This window comes from Anomaloglossus baeobatrachus, chromosome 4, assembly GCF_048569485.1.
Source record: "Anomaloglossus baeobatrachus isolate aAnoBae1 chromosome 4, aAnoBae1.hap1, whole genome shotgun sequence".
Lineage (NCBI taxonomy): Eukaryota > Metazoa > Chordata > Amphibia > Anura > Aromobatidae > Anomaloglossus > Anomaloglossus baeobatrachus.
The window spans coordinates 419,570,692-419,591,144 of record NC_134356.1 but is presented as its reverse complement, the minus strand read 5'-3'; the positions used below and the strand labels follow the sequence as shown (position 1 = coordinate 419,591,144).

The following is a 20,453-nucleotide window of genomic DNA, read 5'->3' as shown; positions in this document are numbered from 1 at the left end:
ATTTCACCCCCAGAATATTCATGTGCACATGAAGCTCTATCAAAGACAAGTCCAGTAATACCTTTACATGACCAGTCCATTCCTCCATTACTGAGAAATCAGTGTTTGAATTGCTATGCAAATGGTTACGGTACATCAATGCAGCGTCAGTCACTCCAGCTCTATAGCCCTCCCAGTGCTGCCTCTTCCTCCTTGACAGATGGCTCCTTTGCCTAAATTCGCATAGTATATAGGCAATCTGGAGGCAATGCTGGGCGGGGAATAGAGCTGGACTGACAGATGCTTCAGGTCTACAGCCACATTTGCATATCCCGTCAAACGCTGAATCTCAGTAACAGGACTTAACATATAAGGGTATGTGCCCATGAGCATGGTTTGCAGCGTTTTGGATGTAGTGTGTTTTCGCTGCGTCCAGAACGCTGCATTGTACAGTACAAGCACAGTGGATGAGATATCTAGAAATTCCGTACCCACTGTGCTTGTTTTTTCGCCAGCAAACACTTACCTGCGGTGAGTCTTTCCAGACCGCAGCATGTCAATTGTTTGCTGTGGATTCGCATGCGTCCTCCGTAGGGAGAACAGAAGCAAGAGACCGCATTGCACGGAACCCTGATCATGGGTATGAGCAGCAGTGTTCTCCTGCGGAGGAGACTCACAGCCCTGCAGGTCAGGACCCTCTGCGTCCAGGATGCAGGGTTCAGGAGAATTTGTGGAGATAATCTATCCAGCTCACAAGTGTGGTATATCAGGATACTGATTAGACAGAATGATTATTGCTCAGCTGTGCCTTAGGCTGGCCACAATAAGAGGCCACTCTAAAATGTGCAGTTTTACAGTATTGGGAGGGCCTGGGGGTGGTCCGATAACCAGTCAGTATCTGATGTCCCCACCATTTGCCTCATGCAGTGCAACACATCCTTCACACACACAGAGTTGATAAGGGTGTTGATTGTGGCCTGTGGGAGGTTGGTCCACTCCTCTTCAATGGCTGCTATGTTTCTGTATATTGGCAGGAACTTGAACAAGCTGTCGTATACACCGATTCAGCACCTCCCATATATGCATAATGAGTGACATGTCCAGTGAGTATACGGCCCATGTAAAAATTGGGATGTTTTTAGCTTCCAGGAATTGTGCACAGATCCTTGCAACATGGACACATGCATTCACATGCTGCAACATGGTGATTGATGTGGATGAATGGCATAACAATGGGCATCAGGATTTTGTCACGGTATCTTCGCGCATTCAAAGCGGCATTAATAAAATGCACTTGCCCATACCATAACCCCACCACCACCACCATGGGCCACTTAATTCACAACGTTGCCATCAGAAAACCACTCACCCACACAACACCACACACACAGTCGGCCATCTGCCCTGTACACTGTACACCGAGATTCATCTGTGAAGAGAAAACCTCTCCAACGAGCCAGATGCCATGCAATGTGAGCATTTATCCACACAAGTCAGTTACGACAACGAACTGCAGTAAGGTGGAGACCCCGATGAGGACGGTGCGCATGCAGATGACCTTCCCTGAGTCGGTTTCTCACAGTTTGTGCAGAAATTATTTGGTTAACCAAACTGATTGTTGTACAGTAGCAGCTGTTTGGGTGGCTGGTCTCCTGACAATCTTGGAAGTGAAGATGCTGGATATTGACGTCCTGGGATGGTGTGGTTACACGTGGTCTGTTGTTGTGAGGCCGGTTGGATGTACTACTTAATTCTGTGAAATGCCTTTGGAGGCAGCTTATGATAAAGAAATTTACATTCAATTTATGGGTAGCAGTTCTGGTGGACAACTGCACGCTCCCTCAAAACGTTTGACATTTGTGGCATTGAGGGCCTTTTATTGTGGCCAGCCAAAGGCACACCTGTGCAATAATCGTGCTGTCTGATCAGCATCTTGATATGCCATACTTGGGAGGTGGGTGAATTATCTCAGCAAAGGAGAAGTGCTCACAGATTTCGACAAATTTGTGAACAAAATTTTAGAGAAAAAGGCCTTTCTTTGTCGCTCCATTGGGAGACCCAGACAATTGGGTGTATAGCTTCTGCCTCTGGAGGCCACACAAAGTATTACACTTTAAAAAGTGTAACCCCTCCCCTCTGCCTATACACCCTCCCGTGGACCACGGGCTCCTCAGTTTTATGCTTTGTGTGGAAGGAGGCACACATCCACTCATGAATTCTCAGACTTATTTATGTCGGTTGGAAGAAAAGAGGACCCCCACGGGGTCCCCGGCATGTTCCCTTCTCACCCCACTATGTCGGCGGTGTTGTTAAGGTTGAGGTACCCATTGCGGGTACAGAGGCTGGAGCCACATGCCGTCTCCTTCACCATCCCTTAGCGGCTCTGGGAGAAGTGGGATCCTGAGCGGTCTTCCATTTGCTGGGACCGTGCTCCATCCGCAGCCCCTGAGGGAACCTGCCGGACCGGAGCCTCTTCAACCCTAGGGACCGGGCCCTGCAACTTAAAGGTACTCTGTATCCCTGTCGGGGATCGTACAGAGAGCGCACCTTCTTCACGGGAGCCGCGGTAGTTTTAAAACTGAGGAGGCTGGTGGACTTCCGCGCCGACCGTGCCTGCTTGTCGGGCGCGGCCTCAAATTTAGTCCCCGGCTTCACCGCGGCCTAGTCGCAAAAATCCCGCCCCCGGGCCTGCCTGTCAGGGGTAAGGGCGGGTTCTCCGGCATGACGTCGGATGTGAGGGCTGGAGCATCCTGCATGTCTTCCTCCCCCCTCACTGACCACTGTGGGGACCCCAGATTCCCGCTCTTGGCTGGCGCCGCCCTCGGCTCCACTCCTCCCCTGAGAGCTCCGGCGGCCATTTTCTGGCATTCTGCCGGTGGATGCTTCTCAGTGAACAGCTCATCTTTTGCTGAGAAACTCTCTCAGTCCCTTTCTCAATCCATGGCACAATCTTTGGACAAATGGTCTTCTAGGCTCCTGGAGGCATTGCAATCCAGACCGGACCCTTCACAGGCCCCGGTTCCTGTTAGCTTGTCTCCTCCAGGCCCCTCTCGGTCCGCGCCGCAGCGCGCTCCCAGGTTGGCCCCTAGGTCTCAGGCGGAGGACTCCTGCCCGGACCGCAGTCCCAGACCGGCAAAGCGGTCTCGCTGGGACTCTTCCCCGTCTTCCTCACGCTGCTCGGAGGACTCTCAGGAAGACGAGGCGGATGTGGGATCTCAGGGCTCTGACCCTGACTTCGCCCTTAACCTTGATACACCTGAGGGGGATGCCTTAGTAAATGATCTTATCTCATCCATCAACCAGGTGTTGGATCTCTCTCCCCCGCCTCCTCATGTGGAGGAGTCGGCTTCTCAGCAGGAGAAACACCAGTTTCGGTTCCCCAAGCGTACGCGAAATACGTTTTTTGATCACTCTAACTTCAGGGATGCTGTCCAGAAGCCCAGGGCGGTCCCGGACAAGCGCTTTGCTATACGGCATGCTGACACACGTTATCCCTTTCCATCTGAAGTTGTTAAGGGCTGGTCTCACTCTCCCAAGGTGGATCCGCCAGTCTCCAAATTGGCTGCTAGATCCGTTGTGTCTGTCGCAGATGGCTCATCCCTGAAGGATGCCACTGACAGACAGACAGAGCTCTTGGTGAAGTCCATCTATGAGGCCACGGGCGCGTCTTTCGCCCCGGCCTTTGCCGCTGTGTGGGCTCTCCAAGCGATCTCTGCTTGTCTGGCTGAGATTAATGCTGTCACACGGAATTCTGCTCCGCATGTTTCGTCTTTGACTTCCCAGGCATCTGCCTTTTCGTCCTACGCCATGAACGCCGTCCTGGACTCCGCTAGCCGAACGGCTGTAGCATCCGCTAACTCCGTGGCAGTCCGCAGGGCCATGTGGCTGCGCGAATGGAAAGCAGACTCGGCTTCCAAAAGGTTCTTAACTGGTCTGCCTTTTTCTGGCGACCGTTTATTTGGCGAACGATTGGATGAGATTATTAAGGAATCCAAGGGAAAGGAATCCTCCTTACCCCAGTCCAGACCTAAGAAGCCTCCGCAACGAAAAATACAATCAAGGTTTCGGTCCTTTCGTCCCTCCGCCAAGCCACAATCCTCCTCGTCCAACAGGCCGGAGAAAGGCCAGAGGAACTCCTATGCGTGGCGGTCCAAGTCACGCCCCCAAAAGGCCGCAGGAGGCACTGCCTCCAAGACGGCCTCCTCATGACTCTCAGCCTCTCCTAGCCGCATCCTCGGTCGGTGGCAGGCTCTCCCGCTTTGGAGACGCCTGGTGGCCACATGTTCAAGACCGATGGGTGAGAGACATTCTGTCTCAGGGTTACAGGATAGAGTTCAGCTCACGTCCTGCGGCTCGTTTCTTCAGAACCTCCCCGCCCCCCGCTCAGGCCGATGCACTTTTTCAGGCAGTGGACGCTCTGAAGTCAGAAGGTGTTGTGATCCCCGTTCCCTTTCAGGAACGTGGTCGCGGCTTTTACTCCAACTTGTTTGTAGTGCCCAAAAAGGACGGGTCATTCCGTCCCGTTCTGGACCTCAAGCTACTCAACAGACATGTGAGAACCAGACGGTTTCGGATGGAATCTCTCCGCTCAGCCATCGCCTCGTTGTCACAAGGAGACTTCCTGGCATCGATCGACATCAAGGATGCTTATCTCCATGTGCCGATCGCACCCGAACATCAACGTTTCCTGCGTTTCGCCATCGGGGACGAACACCTCCAGTTCGTCGCATTGCCCTTCGGCCTGGCGACAGCCCCACGGGTTTTCACCAAAGTCATGGCATCTGTCGTGGCGGTCCTACACTCTCAGGGCCACTCGGTGATCCCCTACTTGGACGATCTCCTAGTCAGGGCCCCTTCTCGGGTGGCGTGTCAACAAAGCCTTACCGTCGCTCTGGCGACTCTCCAGCAGTTCGGGTGGATCATCAACTTCCCGAAATCCAAGTTGACACCAACCCAATCACTGACTTACCTTGGGATGGAGTTTCACACACAGCCAGCGTTAGTCAAGCTACCGCGGGACAAACAGCTTTCTCTGCAGGCGGGGGTGCAATCACTTCTTCGGAGTCAATCACACCCCTTAAGGCGCCTCATGCACTTCCTGGGGAAGATGGTGGCAGCTATGGAGGCAGTGCCGTTTGCACAATTTCATCTACGGCCACTCCAATGGGATATTCTCCACAAATGGGACAAGAGTGCGGCTTCCCTCGACAAGAACGTCTCTCTTTCCCTCGCGACCAAAACATCACTTCAGTGGTGGCTCCTACCCACATCTCTGTCGGGAGGAAGATCATTCCTACCCCCAACCTGGGCTGTGGTCACCACGGACGCGAGCCTGTCAGGTTGGGGAGCGGTTTTTCTCCACCACAGGGCTCAAGGAACCTGGACTCCGATAGAATCGTCCCTTCAGATCAATATTCTGGAGATAAGGGCAGTATATCTAGCCCTATTGGCTTTCCATCGGTGGCTGGAGGGCAGGCAGATCCGAATCCAGTCGGACAACGCCACTGCCGTCGCCTACATCAATCACCAAGGCGGCACTCGCAGTCGTCTGGCCTTCCAGGAAGTCCGGCGGATTCTGCAGTGGGTGGAAGACACAGGCTCCACCATCTCCGCAGTTCACATCCCGGGCGTAGAAAATTGGGAAGCAGATTTTCTCAGTCGTCAGGGCATGGACGCGGGGGAATGGTCTCTTCACCCAAACGTGTTTCGGGAGATCTGTCGCCGCTGGGGAACGCCGGACGTCGATCTCATGGCGTCACGGCACAACAACAAGGTCCCGGCCTTCATGGCATGGTCTCAGGATCACAGAGCTCTGGCGGCGGACACGTTAGTGCAGGATTGGTCGCAGTTCCGATTGCCGTATGTGTTTCCCCCTCTGGCAATGCTGCCCAGAGTACTACGCAAGATCAGGTCCGACTGCCGTCGCGCCATTCTCGTCGCTCCAGACTGGCCGAGGCGGTCGTGGTATCCGGATCTGTGGCATCTCACGGTGGGTCAACTGTGGGCACTTCCAGACCGCCCAGACTTGCTGTCACAAGGTCCGTTTTTCCATCTGAATTCTGTGGCCCTCAACCTGACTGTGTGGCCATTGAGTCCTGGCTCCTAGCGTCTTCAGGGTTATCTCAGGATGTCATTGCCACCATGAGACAGGCCAGGAAGCCAACGTCCGCCAAGATCTATTATAGGTCTTGGCAAATCTTCCTGTCCTGGTGCACTGCTAACGGTTTTTCTCCATGGCCGTTTGCCTTACCCACATTCCTTTCATTCCTTCAATCTGGAGTGGACAAGGGTTTGTCCCTCGGCTCTATCAAGGGCCAAGTGTCGGCGCTCTCCGTGTTTTTTCAAAAGCGTCTAGCCAGGCTTCCGCAGGTCCGCACGTTCCTGCAGGGGGTCTGCCACATAGTCCCACCTTACAAACATCCGTTGGAACCTTGGGACCTTAACAGGGTCCTGACGGCTCTTCAAAAGCCGCCTTTTGAGCCACTGCGGGATGTCTCTCTCTCCCGTCTTTCGCAGAAGGTGGCCTTCCTAGTGGCAGTCACGTCTCTTCGGAGAGTGTCTGAGCTTGCAGCGCTGTCATGCAAAGCTCCCTTCCTGGTTTTTCACCAGGATAAGGTGGTTCTCCGTCCGTTCCCGGAATTTCTCCCTAAGGTGGTGTCCCCTTTTCATCTCAATCAGGATATCTCCTTGCCTTCCTTTTGCCCTAATCCAATTCACCAGTGTGAAAAGGATTTGCACTCTTTGGATCTAGTGAGAGCACTCCGGTTCTACGTGTCTCGCACGGCGCCCCTGCGCCGTTCAGATGCGCTCTTTGTCCTTGTCGCTGGCCAGCGTAAGGGCTCTCAGGCCTCCAAGTCAACCTTGGCTCGGTGGATCAAGGAACCGATTCTCGAGGCCTACCGTTCTTCTGGGCTTCCACTTCCTTCAGGGTTGAAAGCCCATTCTACCAGAGCTGTAGGTGCGTCCTGGGCTTTTGCGGCACCGGGCGACGGCTCAGCAGGTGTGTCAGGCAGCTACGTGGTCTAGTCTGCACACTTTCACGAAGCACTATCAAGTGCATACCAATGCGTCGGCTGACGCCAGTCTAGGTAGGCGAGTCCTTCAGGCGGCGGTTGCCCACCTGTAAGAGGGGGCCGTTTTTCGGCTCTTTCGATTGAGGTATTCTTTTACCCACCCAGGGACTGCTCTTGGACGTCCCAATTGTCTGGGTCTCCCAATGGAGCGACAAAGAAAAAGGGAATTTTGTTTACTTACCGTAAATTCCTTTTCTTCTAGCTCCTATTGGGAGACCCAGCACCCACCCCTGTGCCCTTCGGGCTGGTTGTTCTTTTGTGTACACATGTTGTTCATGTTGAATTGTTCTTATGGTTCATGGTCTTCAGTTCTCCGAACATCCTTCGGATTGAATTTACCCTAGACCAATTTATAAGCTTTCTCCTTCCTGCTTTTGCACCAAAACTGAGGAGTCCGTGGTCCACGGGAGGGTGTATAGGCAGAGGGGAGGGGTTACACTTTTTAAAGTGTAATACTTTGTGTGGCCTCCAGAGGCAGAAGCTATACACCCAATTGTCTGGGTCTCTCAATAGGAGCTAGAAGAAAAGGAATTTACGGTAAGTAAACAAAATTCCCTTTTTCGTATACGTAGAAAAAGTCTAAGATCTTTTGAGGTCAGCTCATGAAAAATAGGAGCAAAAACAAAATTGTTGCATTTATATTTTTGTTCAGTGTGTATGTACAGTTCAAACCAGAAGTTTATATTTGCCAAACACCAGGATAAGGAGAGCGAGAGAATGTTTTAAGGCATTTTTATTACTTTCTGGAAAGTCAAAAGTTTACATACACTAAGAGTACTTTGCTTTTAAACAATATGGGACAGCCCATATGATGATGTCATGTCTTTGGAAGCTTCTGATAGGTTTATAGGCAACATCTGATTTAATTAGACACCTGTGGATGTATTTTAATGCACATCTGAAACACACTGCTTTTTTTGAGTTTCGCATGATGAGAAAGTCGCATGAAATCGGCCGAGATCTCAGGAAGAGAATTGTGGACTTGCATAAGTCTGGTTCATCCTTGGGTGCAATTTCGAGATACCTGAAGGTACCTCGTTCATCTGTACAAATAATTATGCGCAAGTACAAACAAGCTGGAAATGTCCAGCCATCATATTGCCCAGGAAGGAGACTGGTTTTGTGTACCAGAGATGAACATGCACCAGAGAAGAACGTGCTATGGTTAGGCATGTGCATATCAACCCAAGAACAAAAGCAAAAGACCTTGTGAAGATGCTGGTGGAAGCTGGTAAGATTGTGTCATTATCCACAGTGAAAGGAGTACTATATCAACATGAGCTGAGAGGCCACTCTGCCAGGAAGAAGCCATTACTACAAAAGAAACATAAAAAAGCCAGATTATTGTATGCGAGTTCTCACTGGAACAAAGAACTTAATTTTTGAAGACATGTCCTGTGGTCTGATGAAAGTAAAATACTTTTTGACCATAATGACCATTTACGTTTGGGGAAAAAAGGGGGAAGCTTTGAAGCCTAAGAACACCATCCCAACTATAAAACACGGGGGCGGCAGCATCCTGTTGTGGGGTTGTTTTGCTGCAGGAGGCTGTTTTGCACTTCACAAAATAGATGGCAACATGAGGAAAGAAGACTGTGGCTATATTAAAGAAACATCTCAAGACATCAGCCAGGAACTTAAAGCTTGGGTGTAAATGGGTCTTCCAAATGGACAATGACCCGAAGCATACTGCCAAACTGGTGACAAAGTGGCTTAAGGATAACAAACTCCGTGTTTTGGAGTGGCCATCGCAAAGCCCCGATCTCAATCCTATTGAACATTTAAGCTGAAAGGGCAGGTGCGAGCAAGGCAGCCTACAAACATGGCTCAGTTACACCAGTTCTGTCAGGAAGAATGGACCCAAATTTCGTCCAGCTATTGTGAGAAGCTTGTGGAAGGATATCCAAAATGTTTGACCCAAGTCGTACATTAAGGGTAATGATACCAAATACTAATGAAATGTATGTAAACTTTTGACTTTGCAGAAAGTAATAAAACTCCTTAAGGCTATGTGCGCACTGGGAAATGGAATTTTCTTGAGAAAATTCCGCATGCTCTCAAAGATTACCGCACCCGCGGTAAAAAACCGCGGCAAATCGCACCCGAAAACCACATGCGGTTTGCTGCGGTTTTACCGCGGTATTGTTCGCGGTATTGCCGCAGTTTTGCCGCGTGCGGGTTGGTACATGTGCTTATTGCATTCAATGCAATAAAGCACATTGAAAAAAAATAAAAAAAATAAATCATTTCCTTCTTAGATAGTAATAGATAGATAAAGAGACAGAAGAATAGATTGAGAGAGGGATAGATAGATAGAGGGATAGATAGATAGAGGACAGATCGCTGCATTTCCCACGGTCGGCAGTGAGTTCACATTACCGGCTGTGGGAAATGACCGGTAATTACCTCTGCTGTCTCGCTGAGAGGCTGCATTCAGCAGTGTCTGTGTCAGTCGCGGCTGGATACAAGCCTCGCAGGACGTCGGAGCTGTGGATTACGCCGGAGCTTTGTTTCGGGAGGGGTTAATAAAAGGGTGAACAAGGCTTGTTTGTGTTTTATTTAAAATAAAGGATTTTTCGGTGTGTGTTTTATTCACTTTACTTACGGGTTGATCATGTCAGCTGTCACATAGACGCTGCCATGATCAAGCCTGGAGTTAATGGCGGTGATCCACCACCATTAACCCCTTGTGTTACCTTGCCTGCCACTGCTACACGGCGGCAGGAAGAGCCGGGGACACGCCGGTTCTGCCGCATAATGCATGCGACAGTGCCGGGGCAGCTGCGGCTGATATTCTCGGCTGCCGGAGGGGGAGTGAGGCGGGGGACATTAACCCTGCCCATCTCCCTCCCCAGCCTGAGAATACCGGGCCGCCGCTGTGTGCTTACCTCGGCTGGACGGTAAATATACAGCGGAGCCCACATGTTTTGTTTTCTATATTTCCGTTTGCTTTCTATGTGTGTTCTATGTGTCTGTGTCTGTGTTCTATGTCTGTGATGTGTTCTGTGTCTGTGATCTGTGTGTGTTTACTCTCTGCACGGCTTCCTCTTCCTGTAATGACATCACTTCCCTGCAAAACCGCAAGCAAGTGATGTACATTACCGCAGGTAAACCGCGAAATACCGCAGGGAATAACGCAGCAAAACGCAGTGAATCGCACAGAATTTGCTGCCTGCGTTATTCCCTGCGGGATTTCACGATTATATTGGAGTCAATGGAGTGAAATCCCGCAGCGACGTGCGGAAAAGAATTGACATGCAATTGTTTTTGCTGCGGGAATCCTGCAGCAAAACATGCAGCTGTCAAAATCCGCCTAGTGCGCACAGGATTTTTTTTTCCCATAGGTTTTGCTTGTGATTCACTGCAGAGATGTTATGAACATTTTCTGCAGCAAAACATGCAGCAAAACCGCGAAAAATCCGCGGCAAATTCCGGTAAGTGCGCACATAGCCTTAAAACATTCTCATTATTCTGGCATTTGGCAAATATTAATAATTTTGGTTCCTATTTGACCTAAAATGGGAAACGTTTATTCTGATTTCATGTCACAGTGAGAAAACCTGCAGGTGTGTCTTTTTAGATAGTGGATGGAAACTATGTATATTTGTATGTGTGAGTGTATAATATATAATACACACACACACACTTGCTAGCGCAGCCTTTCCTGCAGACTGCACAGCCCTCCTGTTCATAAATTGGCTTGTGATACAGGAGCCTGTGAGCAGATCTGTCCATCACCAAAATGAAAAGAAAGTCAGCTCACTGTGGGAAAAAAAAGCCCTCACTCAGCCCCATCAACAAAAAAATTAAAAATTTTACAGGACTGTGAAAATTGTGACACAAACTTTTTTTTTTTTTTAAACAATTTTCTTAAAAAATAAGTCTGCATTAAGGCTATGTGCGCACTAAAAAAGTGATTTTTCTCAAGAAAATTTCTTGACAAACTTCTGGGAGTTGAAGATTACCGCACCTGCGGTAAAAAAACGCACCAAGACCGCGGGAAAAACGCATGCGTTTTTGCCACGGTTTTTCCGCAGGTTGGTCCCTGCGGTTTTTTATGCTGAACTGCAATAAATAATATAGATAATAGCTAGATAATCGATATATAGACAGATAATGGATAGAAGGAAAGATGGATAGATGAATAGATAGATGAGAAAGACATATATTATGTCCCACCTCCCTGCATATTCTAAGCTGGCACCCTTCAGTGACTTTCATGTGGCACTAAAGGGTGCCTAGCCTTGTATTTAGCCAAAAAATAAATAATTAAAAAAAAAAAAACGACGTGAGGTCCCCCCATCTTTTGTAGCCAGCTAGGGTAAAGCAGACGGCTGCAGCCTGCAAACCACAGCTGGCACCATGGCTTGTAATCCAAAATAGAGGACACCCCACGCTGTTATTTTACATTAAATAAATAATTTAAAACAAAAACGTGGGGTCCCCCCCAAATTGGATCACCAGCCAAGGTAAAGCGGACAGCTGGGGTCTGATATTCTCAGACTAGGGAGGTCCACTGTTATTGGACACTCCCCAGCCTAAAAATAGCAGGCCGCAGCTGCCCCAGAAGTGGCGCATCCATTAGACGTGCCAATCCTGGCGCTTCGGCCCAACTCATCCCGTTGCCCTGGTGCGGTGGCAAACTGGGTAATATATGGGGTTGATGCCAGATGTGTAATGTCACCTGGCATCAGGCCCTGGGGTTAGTGATGTCACGCGTCTATCAGATACCCAACATCACCAACCCAGTCAGTAGTAATAAATAAAAAATGGACAACAAAAAAAAGTTTTATTTGAAAAAACGCTCCCCACATTCCCTCTTTCACCAATTTTTTGACAAGAACAATCAAATCCGGGTCCGGCGTAATCCATACCATAGTCACTGTCCCAGTCAATGAAGAACAAAATCTTCCCCATTGGCTGGGAGAGTAATGCAGTGACCTGAGCTAACATCAATAGGTTAGCCCAGGTCACTGCAGGGGATGACGATCGCTGACTTCAGGAGGTTAGATGAGATCATTACCTGCAGTGACGATCTCCTGCACTACTGACGTCAGCGCTGTCACTGCCTTCTATGCCTGCCGCGTTCTCAGCAGTATCGGGAGAGCCCGTGACGTCACCGCTAGTAACAGTCTCGGGCCGCGGGCATAGACGGCAGTGACAGCGCTGACGTCAGGAGGCAGGAGATCGTTACCGCAGGTAATGATCTCATCTCACCTCCTGACAGCAGCGCTCGGCCTCCCTGCGGCTGCACGCGCTGCAGGGTGACAAGCTGCTGATACTGCGGGTAGACACTGACACTGCTGTGCAGGCAGCGGCGAGGATGCAGCAGAACACAGACTGCATGGGCACAACATGTCAGAAGAACGTTCTGGTGAAGGTCCAAAGTTTGAGGCTTGGCTCTTGGAAGCTTTATTTGGAAACCACATCCATCGTAGTCTGTTTTGATTATGTCTCTTGATAGGAAAGTCAAGTCTGCAAATTTTTCTTCTCATTTAGAGTTCACTCACCCTGGCGTATAACATGGCTGAGTGCTATCCGATGTGTTATCCAGTAGCCCTTGGCGCATTGTTATACTATACGCTTTTTTTTTTTCTTGTAAAGTTGCATGCTGCGAGTGGCAGAGTATCACGGATGGCGCGCACCCATTCAAGTCTATGCGGGCATGGCAAGTATCGGAGTGTAGTCTGATTTACGCCTACACAGACGAGGGAGAAGATGGAGAAATTAACTTCATCTTCTCCGCAGCTGTGCTCCGATTCTCGCATTTGAGACAATTGGAGCACAGTGAATGCACTTGGCTCATTCTGATCAGTTTGAGCTGGGTGTCATTTGCTTAATGCATCCGATTCTGTAGCTGGAGAGAATCATCACCAGTGTGAACGTGCCCTTAGAAATATGTATGTAGGTACAATATCTTCTTTTACTGGTTTTGCTTTTTGTTTTGTTTTTTCTCTGATCTCCGTCTTTAATCCAAAATAACCAAAGCAATGTCATTCTAAATACATTTCTATGTATTTTTTTTTTTTTAATTAGTAACTCACAATAGTTTTCTTTAGGGAGGTGATCACTATAGAATACAACTGCTGCCATCATGTTACACTGACAGAAAATTGTCCTAAAATGTTGAGACATGTCTTTAAGCATGTGCAGGAGGAAGATCCGGTGCAGTGACCTGGAGATAACAACATATTTTGTATTGATATTCAGAAAGACTGGGCAGACAGCAGTGTAAGCAGCCTCCTCTTGCCTAATCTAACCTAACCTATCTCCAGAATTAGTACATAAATACTAGGTGGACAACCGTGTGAGCAGCTTCTTCTTACCTCAGCATCCCTGGCATCTACAGTATGAAATTAGATAAGCAGGGTGCACAGCAGTGTGAGCAGCCTCTTATCTTAACATCCCTGGTAGTTACAATATGAGATTAGATGGGCAGGGTGCACAGCAGTATGAGCAGCCTCTTATCTTAACATCCCTGGTAGTTACAATATGAGAGATGGGTAGGGTGGACAGCAGTGTGAGCAGCCTCTTCTTACTTCAGCATCTCTGGCAGCTACAGTATGAGATTAGTCAGGGTGGACAGCAGTGTGAGCAGCCTCTTATCTTAACATCCCTGGTAGTTACAATATGAGAGATGGGTAGGGTGGACAGCAGTGTGATCAGCCTCTTATCTTAACATCCCTGGTAGTTACAATATGAGATTAGATGGGCAGGGTGCACAGCAGTATGAGCAGCCTCTTATCTTAACATCCCTGGTAGTTACAATATGAGAGATGGGTAGGGTGGACAGCAGTGTGATCAGCCTCTTATCTTAACATCCCTGGTAGTTACAATATGAGATTAGATGGGCAGGGTGCACAGCAGTATGAGCAGCCTCTTTTAACATCCCTGGTAGTTACAATATGAGAGATGGGTAGGGTGGACAGCAGTGTGAGCAGCCTCTTATCTTAACATCCCTGGTAGTTACAATATGAGAGATGGGTAGGGTGGACAGCAGTGTGATCAGCCTCTTATCTTAACATCCCTGGTAGTTACAATATGAGATTAGATGGGCAGGGTGCACAGCAGTATGAGCAGCCTCTTATCTTAACATCCCTGGTAGTTACAATATGAGAGATGGGTAGGGTGGACAGCAGTGTGATCAGCCTCTTATCTTAACATCCCTGGTAGTTACAATATGAGATTAGATGGGCAGGGTGCACAGCAGTATGAGCAGCCTCTTTTAACATCCCTGGTAGTTACAATATGAGAGATGGGTAGGGTGGACAGCAGTGTGAGCAGCCTCTTATCTTAACATCCCTGGTAGTTACAATATGAGATTAGATGGGCAGGGTGCACAGCAGTATGAGCAGCCTCTTATCTTAACATCCCTGGTAGTTACAATATGAGAGATGGGTAGGGTGGACAGCAGTGTGAGCAGCCTCTTCTTACTTCAGCATCTCTGGCAGCTACAGTATGAGATTAGTCAGGGTGGACAGCAGTGTGAGCAGCCTCTTATCTTATCTCCCCTGTTATTTTCAGTATTCATTCTAGGTCAGGGTTTCTGTCAGTATAAAATTGGAGAAGATTTTAATTATATAGTGATTACCTCCCTAGACAAATGTGATTTGCTAAATAAAGGTATTTATGAAGGTATTTATAATGATATTTCCTTTAGTTATTTAGTTTCTCCTAATCCCTGAGTGCCCCATTAGAAGTTGACAGAATTTTGTAAACCATATTAGTCATCAGTCTTATGTGTACTGTATTTTGACCCGTGAAGAAGGATCAATAAATACAAGCTAGTGTGCCCGGTCAAGGTCTTACAGGAGATAAGCTGCCGTTATGCTTGGTGTCTTATTCCCGGTTGAAATCACAAGTTGCTGTTTGAGGAAGTCTGGAGAAATATCTTGTGCCAGCCTTCAATCTTGTCAGTCATTGACTACAACCCTCCAATCTTTCTAGCAAGAGTAATCTAAAGGCCCAGTCACACACGACTTACCAGCGATTCCGAAAACGATGCAACCTGATAGGGATCGCTGGTAAGTCGCGGGGAGGTCGCAGGTGAGATGTCACACAGTCAGATCTTACCAGCGATGCAGGAACAATACAGGTCGCAGTAGCGACCTGTATAACGATCTCAGCAGTCACTGTGACCCTGTCACACAGTGTCAAACACAGCGATGTGTCCTGCCCAGCAGGGCATAGTCTTTGAAGAAAATGGCCTGGACCATTCTGCAACGACTAGCGATCTCACAGCAGGGGCCTGATCGCTGGTAGGTGTCACACATAACAAGATCGCTAACAGGATCACTACTACGGAAACCGTGACTCAGCTGCGATCTCGCTAGCGATCTCGTTATGTGTGACGGTACCTTAACATACATGTTTACTGACAGAGAAAAAAGCTAGTAGCATGCACCATATGGAGCCGATCTTTTGAGTCAATGGAGGACTGGACATTATAGTATCCGAAGTCCCCGAGACCCGCTCACCGGACAATTGCCCACATTGGATATCACTGGCCTTACACTGAGTGCATCTGATCATTGGAGTACAGTTTGAGCTTTTTTTTTTCCAGTCTGATGATGGTGGTGTAGTAACATAATCTAAAAGTGTTGCAGATATTTAGTCTTTTAGTTTCATTTAGTCCTTTATGTAAACTAATGCATCAAAATGATAACCCAAAATGTAGCCGATAGTCTGGTGGTTGTCTGCCAGCTGACTCAGGGTTTTCTTAAGCCCCATTCATTTGTCTAGTTCCATATTATCCTGGCTGTGACATTGGGCCTTAGTCATCCAATTTGAGAATGTGAATGAGAAAAGTCCTCTTCTAATCTTCTGTAGTAATCAGCAATTTCATGGAGTGAGAAAACAGGAACAAGGGGACGCCTTAGTCTGTGTAAAAGGGACGTAACTTTCATAATTCAGCAGGGGCGATCCTTGTGCAACTCTTTTTTTTTTTTTTTTTTTTTTTTTTTCTCCCTCTCTGTAATAAACCTAGTTTCATATGACATCCTGTATGGAAGACACCTCCATGGTATGTGCTGGCAGCATACATGACATTTACAGCATAATCTGAGCCGTGCAATGCTCACATGGTTGGTTTCACGTTTCTCTATTGAAAGCCAAATGCTGTAACCCAGTTACAGGCTTAAAGAGATGGTCCCCTTTCAGAAAAAAAACTACTTCCCTTACTCTCCTATGGTCCACTGCTGCAGCAGTGACATCAAGTCTCAAGCGCTGCAGCCAATTGGTGTGCTAAGCAGCTCGCGCCATCTACATGGACAAAGCAGTGTCGACATGGTCACCCCTGCAGCCAAAGAACAGAAAATGGGACAGTGGCGGAGGATAATTACATCACAGATTTGTTGGGTGTTTTTGGGGGGGTTTAACTGTACCTTACAGAAATTTTTTTTCTGGTAGGAAGCAACCCATTAAGACTAAGTTCACACAGGGCATCTTTTGCTGCGTTTTTGAGGTCATAAAGATGCACCTCATGCATGCCCTTCTCCCAGCAACGTCTAAGATTTCTGTTTTGCTGTCCACATTGGGCATCTTTTGTTGGCTGTGTCTTGGCTGCGTTTTTGAGGATGCAGCATGTCAATTATTTTTCAGTTTTTCCAGCGTTTTTGAGCCCTTCCAGTCAATAGATTTCACTTTTAAAACGCATTGGGAAAGACGCGGTAAAAACGCGTCAAAACACATTGCGTATTTTGGGACAAAAACGCGGCATCTTTCTGGTAAACAAAAGATGCCGCTTGTGAACATACCCTTGAAGGTTTAACTTTTGCTCGATTTATTAAGTGGATTTTACCATTTGGAATCGGGTCCTGTTACCCATCATATTGTCTCGTACATTGTTACTATTATACTTTAAGTTGTGGGGTTTATTATTCATATCATCTCACACCACAAACTTCAGATTACTGGGTAAAGTGTCCATGTACGCAAGTACAAAGTTTGCAAATCCAGCCAATTTCGGTTATACTTGCCAACTGTCTTCTGTGTAAGGCTTGAATCACACTTGCAAGAGACTCGCGCTGCATCACCCGGCACGTCCACACACTCTCCTGACAGGAACAGGATGGCTGCATGTATTTCTATGCAGCTGAGATGCTCCAGTCCTGAGAGCTGCAGGCCGTGCCAGGTGATGCGATGCGAGACTCACGAGGGACTCTCACAAGTGTGACTCCGGCCTAAGAGGGTGTGCTGTATCGGCAAGCTGAGACCGGTGTATAGTTGATTGCTTGCTCATATGAGAATATCCCTTTAAGTCTTATTGAGGAAAATAGCAGCAGAAAATCCAGCAAGCGAACCAACGAATCCTTAAAGGGGATCTGTCACCGGGATATTGCAATGTAAGCTGAGGACAGCATGCTGCGATGGTTAAAGTAAAAACATCTGTGTTTCTCTTTTCTGTGTGCAATCTATTGTTTATGCTGCTTTCACACCCCCGGTTTCTGCAATGCGGCACTTTGCAGGAAAAACGGAACCGTTTTTTTTGCTGCCAGTTGCGTTTTTCCTGCATAGACTTTAATTAGTGCCGCATGGGCTCGCGTTCCGTCCGGTTTTTGCCGCATGAGGCAGATTTAGCCGATGCGACGGCCGGATGGAACGTTCCCTGGCACGTTTTTTGCTCCAGCAAAAAAAAAAAAACGCATCGCGCCGCATCCAGCCAACGCGGCGCTTTTTCCAATGCATCCCTATGGATGCCGGATGCGGCGCGATGCGGCAAAAACCGCATCCGGCCGCTGCATGCGGTTATTGCCACTGCGCATGCTCAGTAGCATGCCGCAAGCGGCAAAAACCGGACCGGCCGCATGCAAAAAACTTATGCAAAGGATGCGGTGTTTTCACCGCATCCGTTGCATAGGCTTCACAGCCGGATTGAGCCGCACGGCTCAAACCGATGTGTGAAAGCAGCCTTACTCATGCTAAAGGGTTTATTCCTCTGTGATTAACCTTGGTGTGACTCCTCTGCAGAGCACACCAGCACACCCCCCTGCTATGATTGACACCTCAGTCAGTGCACAATCTCTAGCTCCCAACTCTGCTACACTAAATTCTGAGATAAAGTCAGAACAGCTGCACACAGTGATCTAAGATAAACCTGGTTACTTTCGGAATCTCCTTCCCTACATTATACTGCTTTCAGATGAATTAGCAAAAATCTGGTGACAGACTCCCTTTAAAAAGTAACTTGTATTCCATCTTTAAAATCGTGAGACAAAGTAACACTGAGTGGCAATATTGTAATGCAGTAATGGGCAGACTACGCGTTTCAGCTTTACAGCCTTCCTCATGGTCTTTGCAAATAAACTCACTCTCCACTGATATAGTAAGACAATGAAAACCTGACAGAAGGGAGTTCCTCTAATTGATCGCAGAAAAAGCCTATCTAGAGGAAACTCCAGTAATAGGACAACACAACTGCATAATAATGATTGCTATTGTAAATGGTTTCAAGTCATGACCAATATAATATTTAGAACAATAAACATATATGGAGGTAATAATTAAATAACAGGGGAATAAGTTAGATATATTAAAAATTCCCATTGGTTTACATTAATCAGCTATAAAGAGATGTTTCCTCTAAATTGACATCTAGAAAGATGCAGATTTCATTTAGCCCTGATTAAAAGCAGCTTCTTCTGACCATGCCCTTGCACAGTCTGTCGCTTGTCAAAGTGCAAGTTACCCACTTTCGCCACCACCTTCCTTGCCCTTTTGTGGCAAAACTTGCACTGTCTTGAGTGTCTGCTATTCAGAAGGAACCTTAGATGTGCCCAGCACAGGCGGCATCGGCCACATGATCCTTGCAGAGCGCATGCAGCACATCAATCATTCAGGAATGCGGCTTCTGTTCAGACTAGCTTATATTACTGGAACCAGCGTTGGAAGGACAACTTATGTTTGAGTTCACATCTGTATGATGTAATCGTGAGGCAGCATGGCTGCAGCTCAGATATGTGAAATCTCTGTGGTCATTGCTTTAGGAAGCTTTGCTTCTTCTTTTACGTGACACTTAACTTATGTTCATTTCCACAGGTTAATTCTCTTTCTTTTTTTTTTGTACATTTCAGGGTGTTAAACTATTGCAGGATGTTTACAGAACTGTGCGAAACCTTTCTAGAGAAGATCGTTTCTACTCCAGGTCACGAGCTGGGAGACCTCCGAACGCTGGACCTTCTCTTGATATGTGCTGGTCACCCACAATATGAGGTAGTGTGAGTGCATGGTTACTAGGTCTTTTGGTTTCAGATGTCCCTAGAAATGTATGTAAAAATAACTTGTAGAGTTCAAAATAAAACGCTAAGGCTGTGTTCACATGGTGTTGGTTGTCTGCATTCAGCACATAGGCTCCCAATGCATGCAGTGAACATATTCTGTCGTGGTGGACACTAGAATATTGTCCCACTGATATATGCCATGCAGCACCGTGTTGGCATAACTTTCTTTTGTTGTTGTATAGAATTGTGATATCCTACACAGCGTGCGGCTAATGGCTACTTAGGCCTACACAGTTATCTCGGTGATGTTGCAATTTGTTTATTTATAGCAATCCCAAAAACACAATTGTACTTTTCAATCACTTCTTCCTCAGACAATCGGATTTCCACAAAATCTGTTTATTGAGGTAGGTAGAGCTGATGAAAAGAGGGAGTATAAGACATTAACGCCAACGGCATACCTTGTTATCCTCAGCACTACCTAATTCTTCCATATATGAGTTTCTGTGATAATCTTATTGTGTGTCGAAGGTGCAGTTGGAACGCAACATTACAACAATTGTGTTTTTGGGATTGCTACATATATCAAATATACTAAAAGCAGAAGCATGACAAGTGTCAAGTTCTGTTTTATAATTGTCTGTATGGAGTAGGTGCCTACCTAGGCACATCCTTCATGGAAGTTTAGGCCTAGACGTGTTGAATACTTCAGCTGTAGGGAATAAAGCTCCGCTTGAACCTAGCTTAATGCTAAGCCTACTTTCACACATCAGTTTTTTTCCATCAGTCACAATCCGTTTTGTGACTGATGCGACGGATCCCTGTGGAACAAAATGGATCCGTCGTACCAGCTTTGGAGCCTTGCAATGTGATTGTGTACATACTGGGCATACTCAGTAGAACATGATGGAATCCAACACTGGATTTCCTTGTGTGACGGATTACGGCGGAATCTTGCACCATAGACAGCCATTATACTTCTTGACAGATTGTGACTGAATCCTGCGCAGTGCATAGTTTCGATGCTCCAAAAAAACGTTACATTGTGTGTAACTGCTGTATCTGCCGACTGTCAGTCATTCCATGACTGATCCGTTAACCGACGGATGCAACGCAAGACCATCAGTCGCAATCCGTCGTTAATACAAGTCTATGGGAAGAACGGAATCCTGCTAATTATTTT

At 47.4% G+C, this 20,453-nt stretch overlaps 1 protein-coding gene across 2 annotated transcripts in view; it reads left to right on the top strand.

The window, feature by feature from the left end:
* Positions 1 to 20,453, top strand: part of TNPO3 (transportin 3) — a 110,964-nt gene that overhangs the window by 13,555 nt on the left and 76,956 nt on the right. For both annotated transcript variants that reach the window (XM_075345392.1, XM_075345391.1), the window contains exon 7: positions 19,124 to 19,262. In XM_075345392.1, coding sequence (XP_075201507.1) covers positions 19,124 to 19,262 — 139 coding nt within the window. The remainder of the gene's footprint in view (positions 1 to 19,123; positions 19,263 to 20,453) is intronic.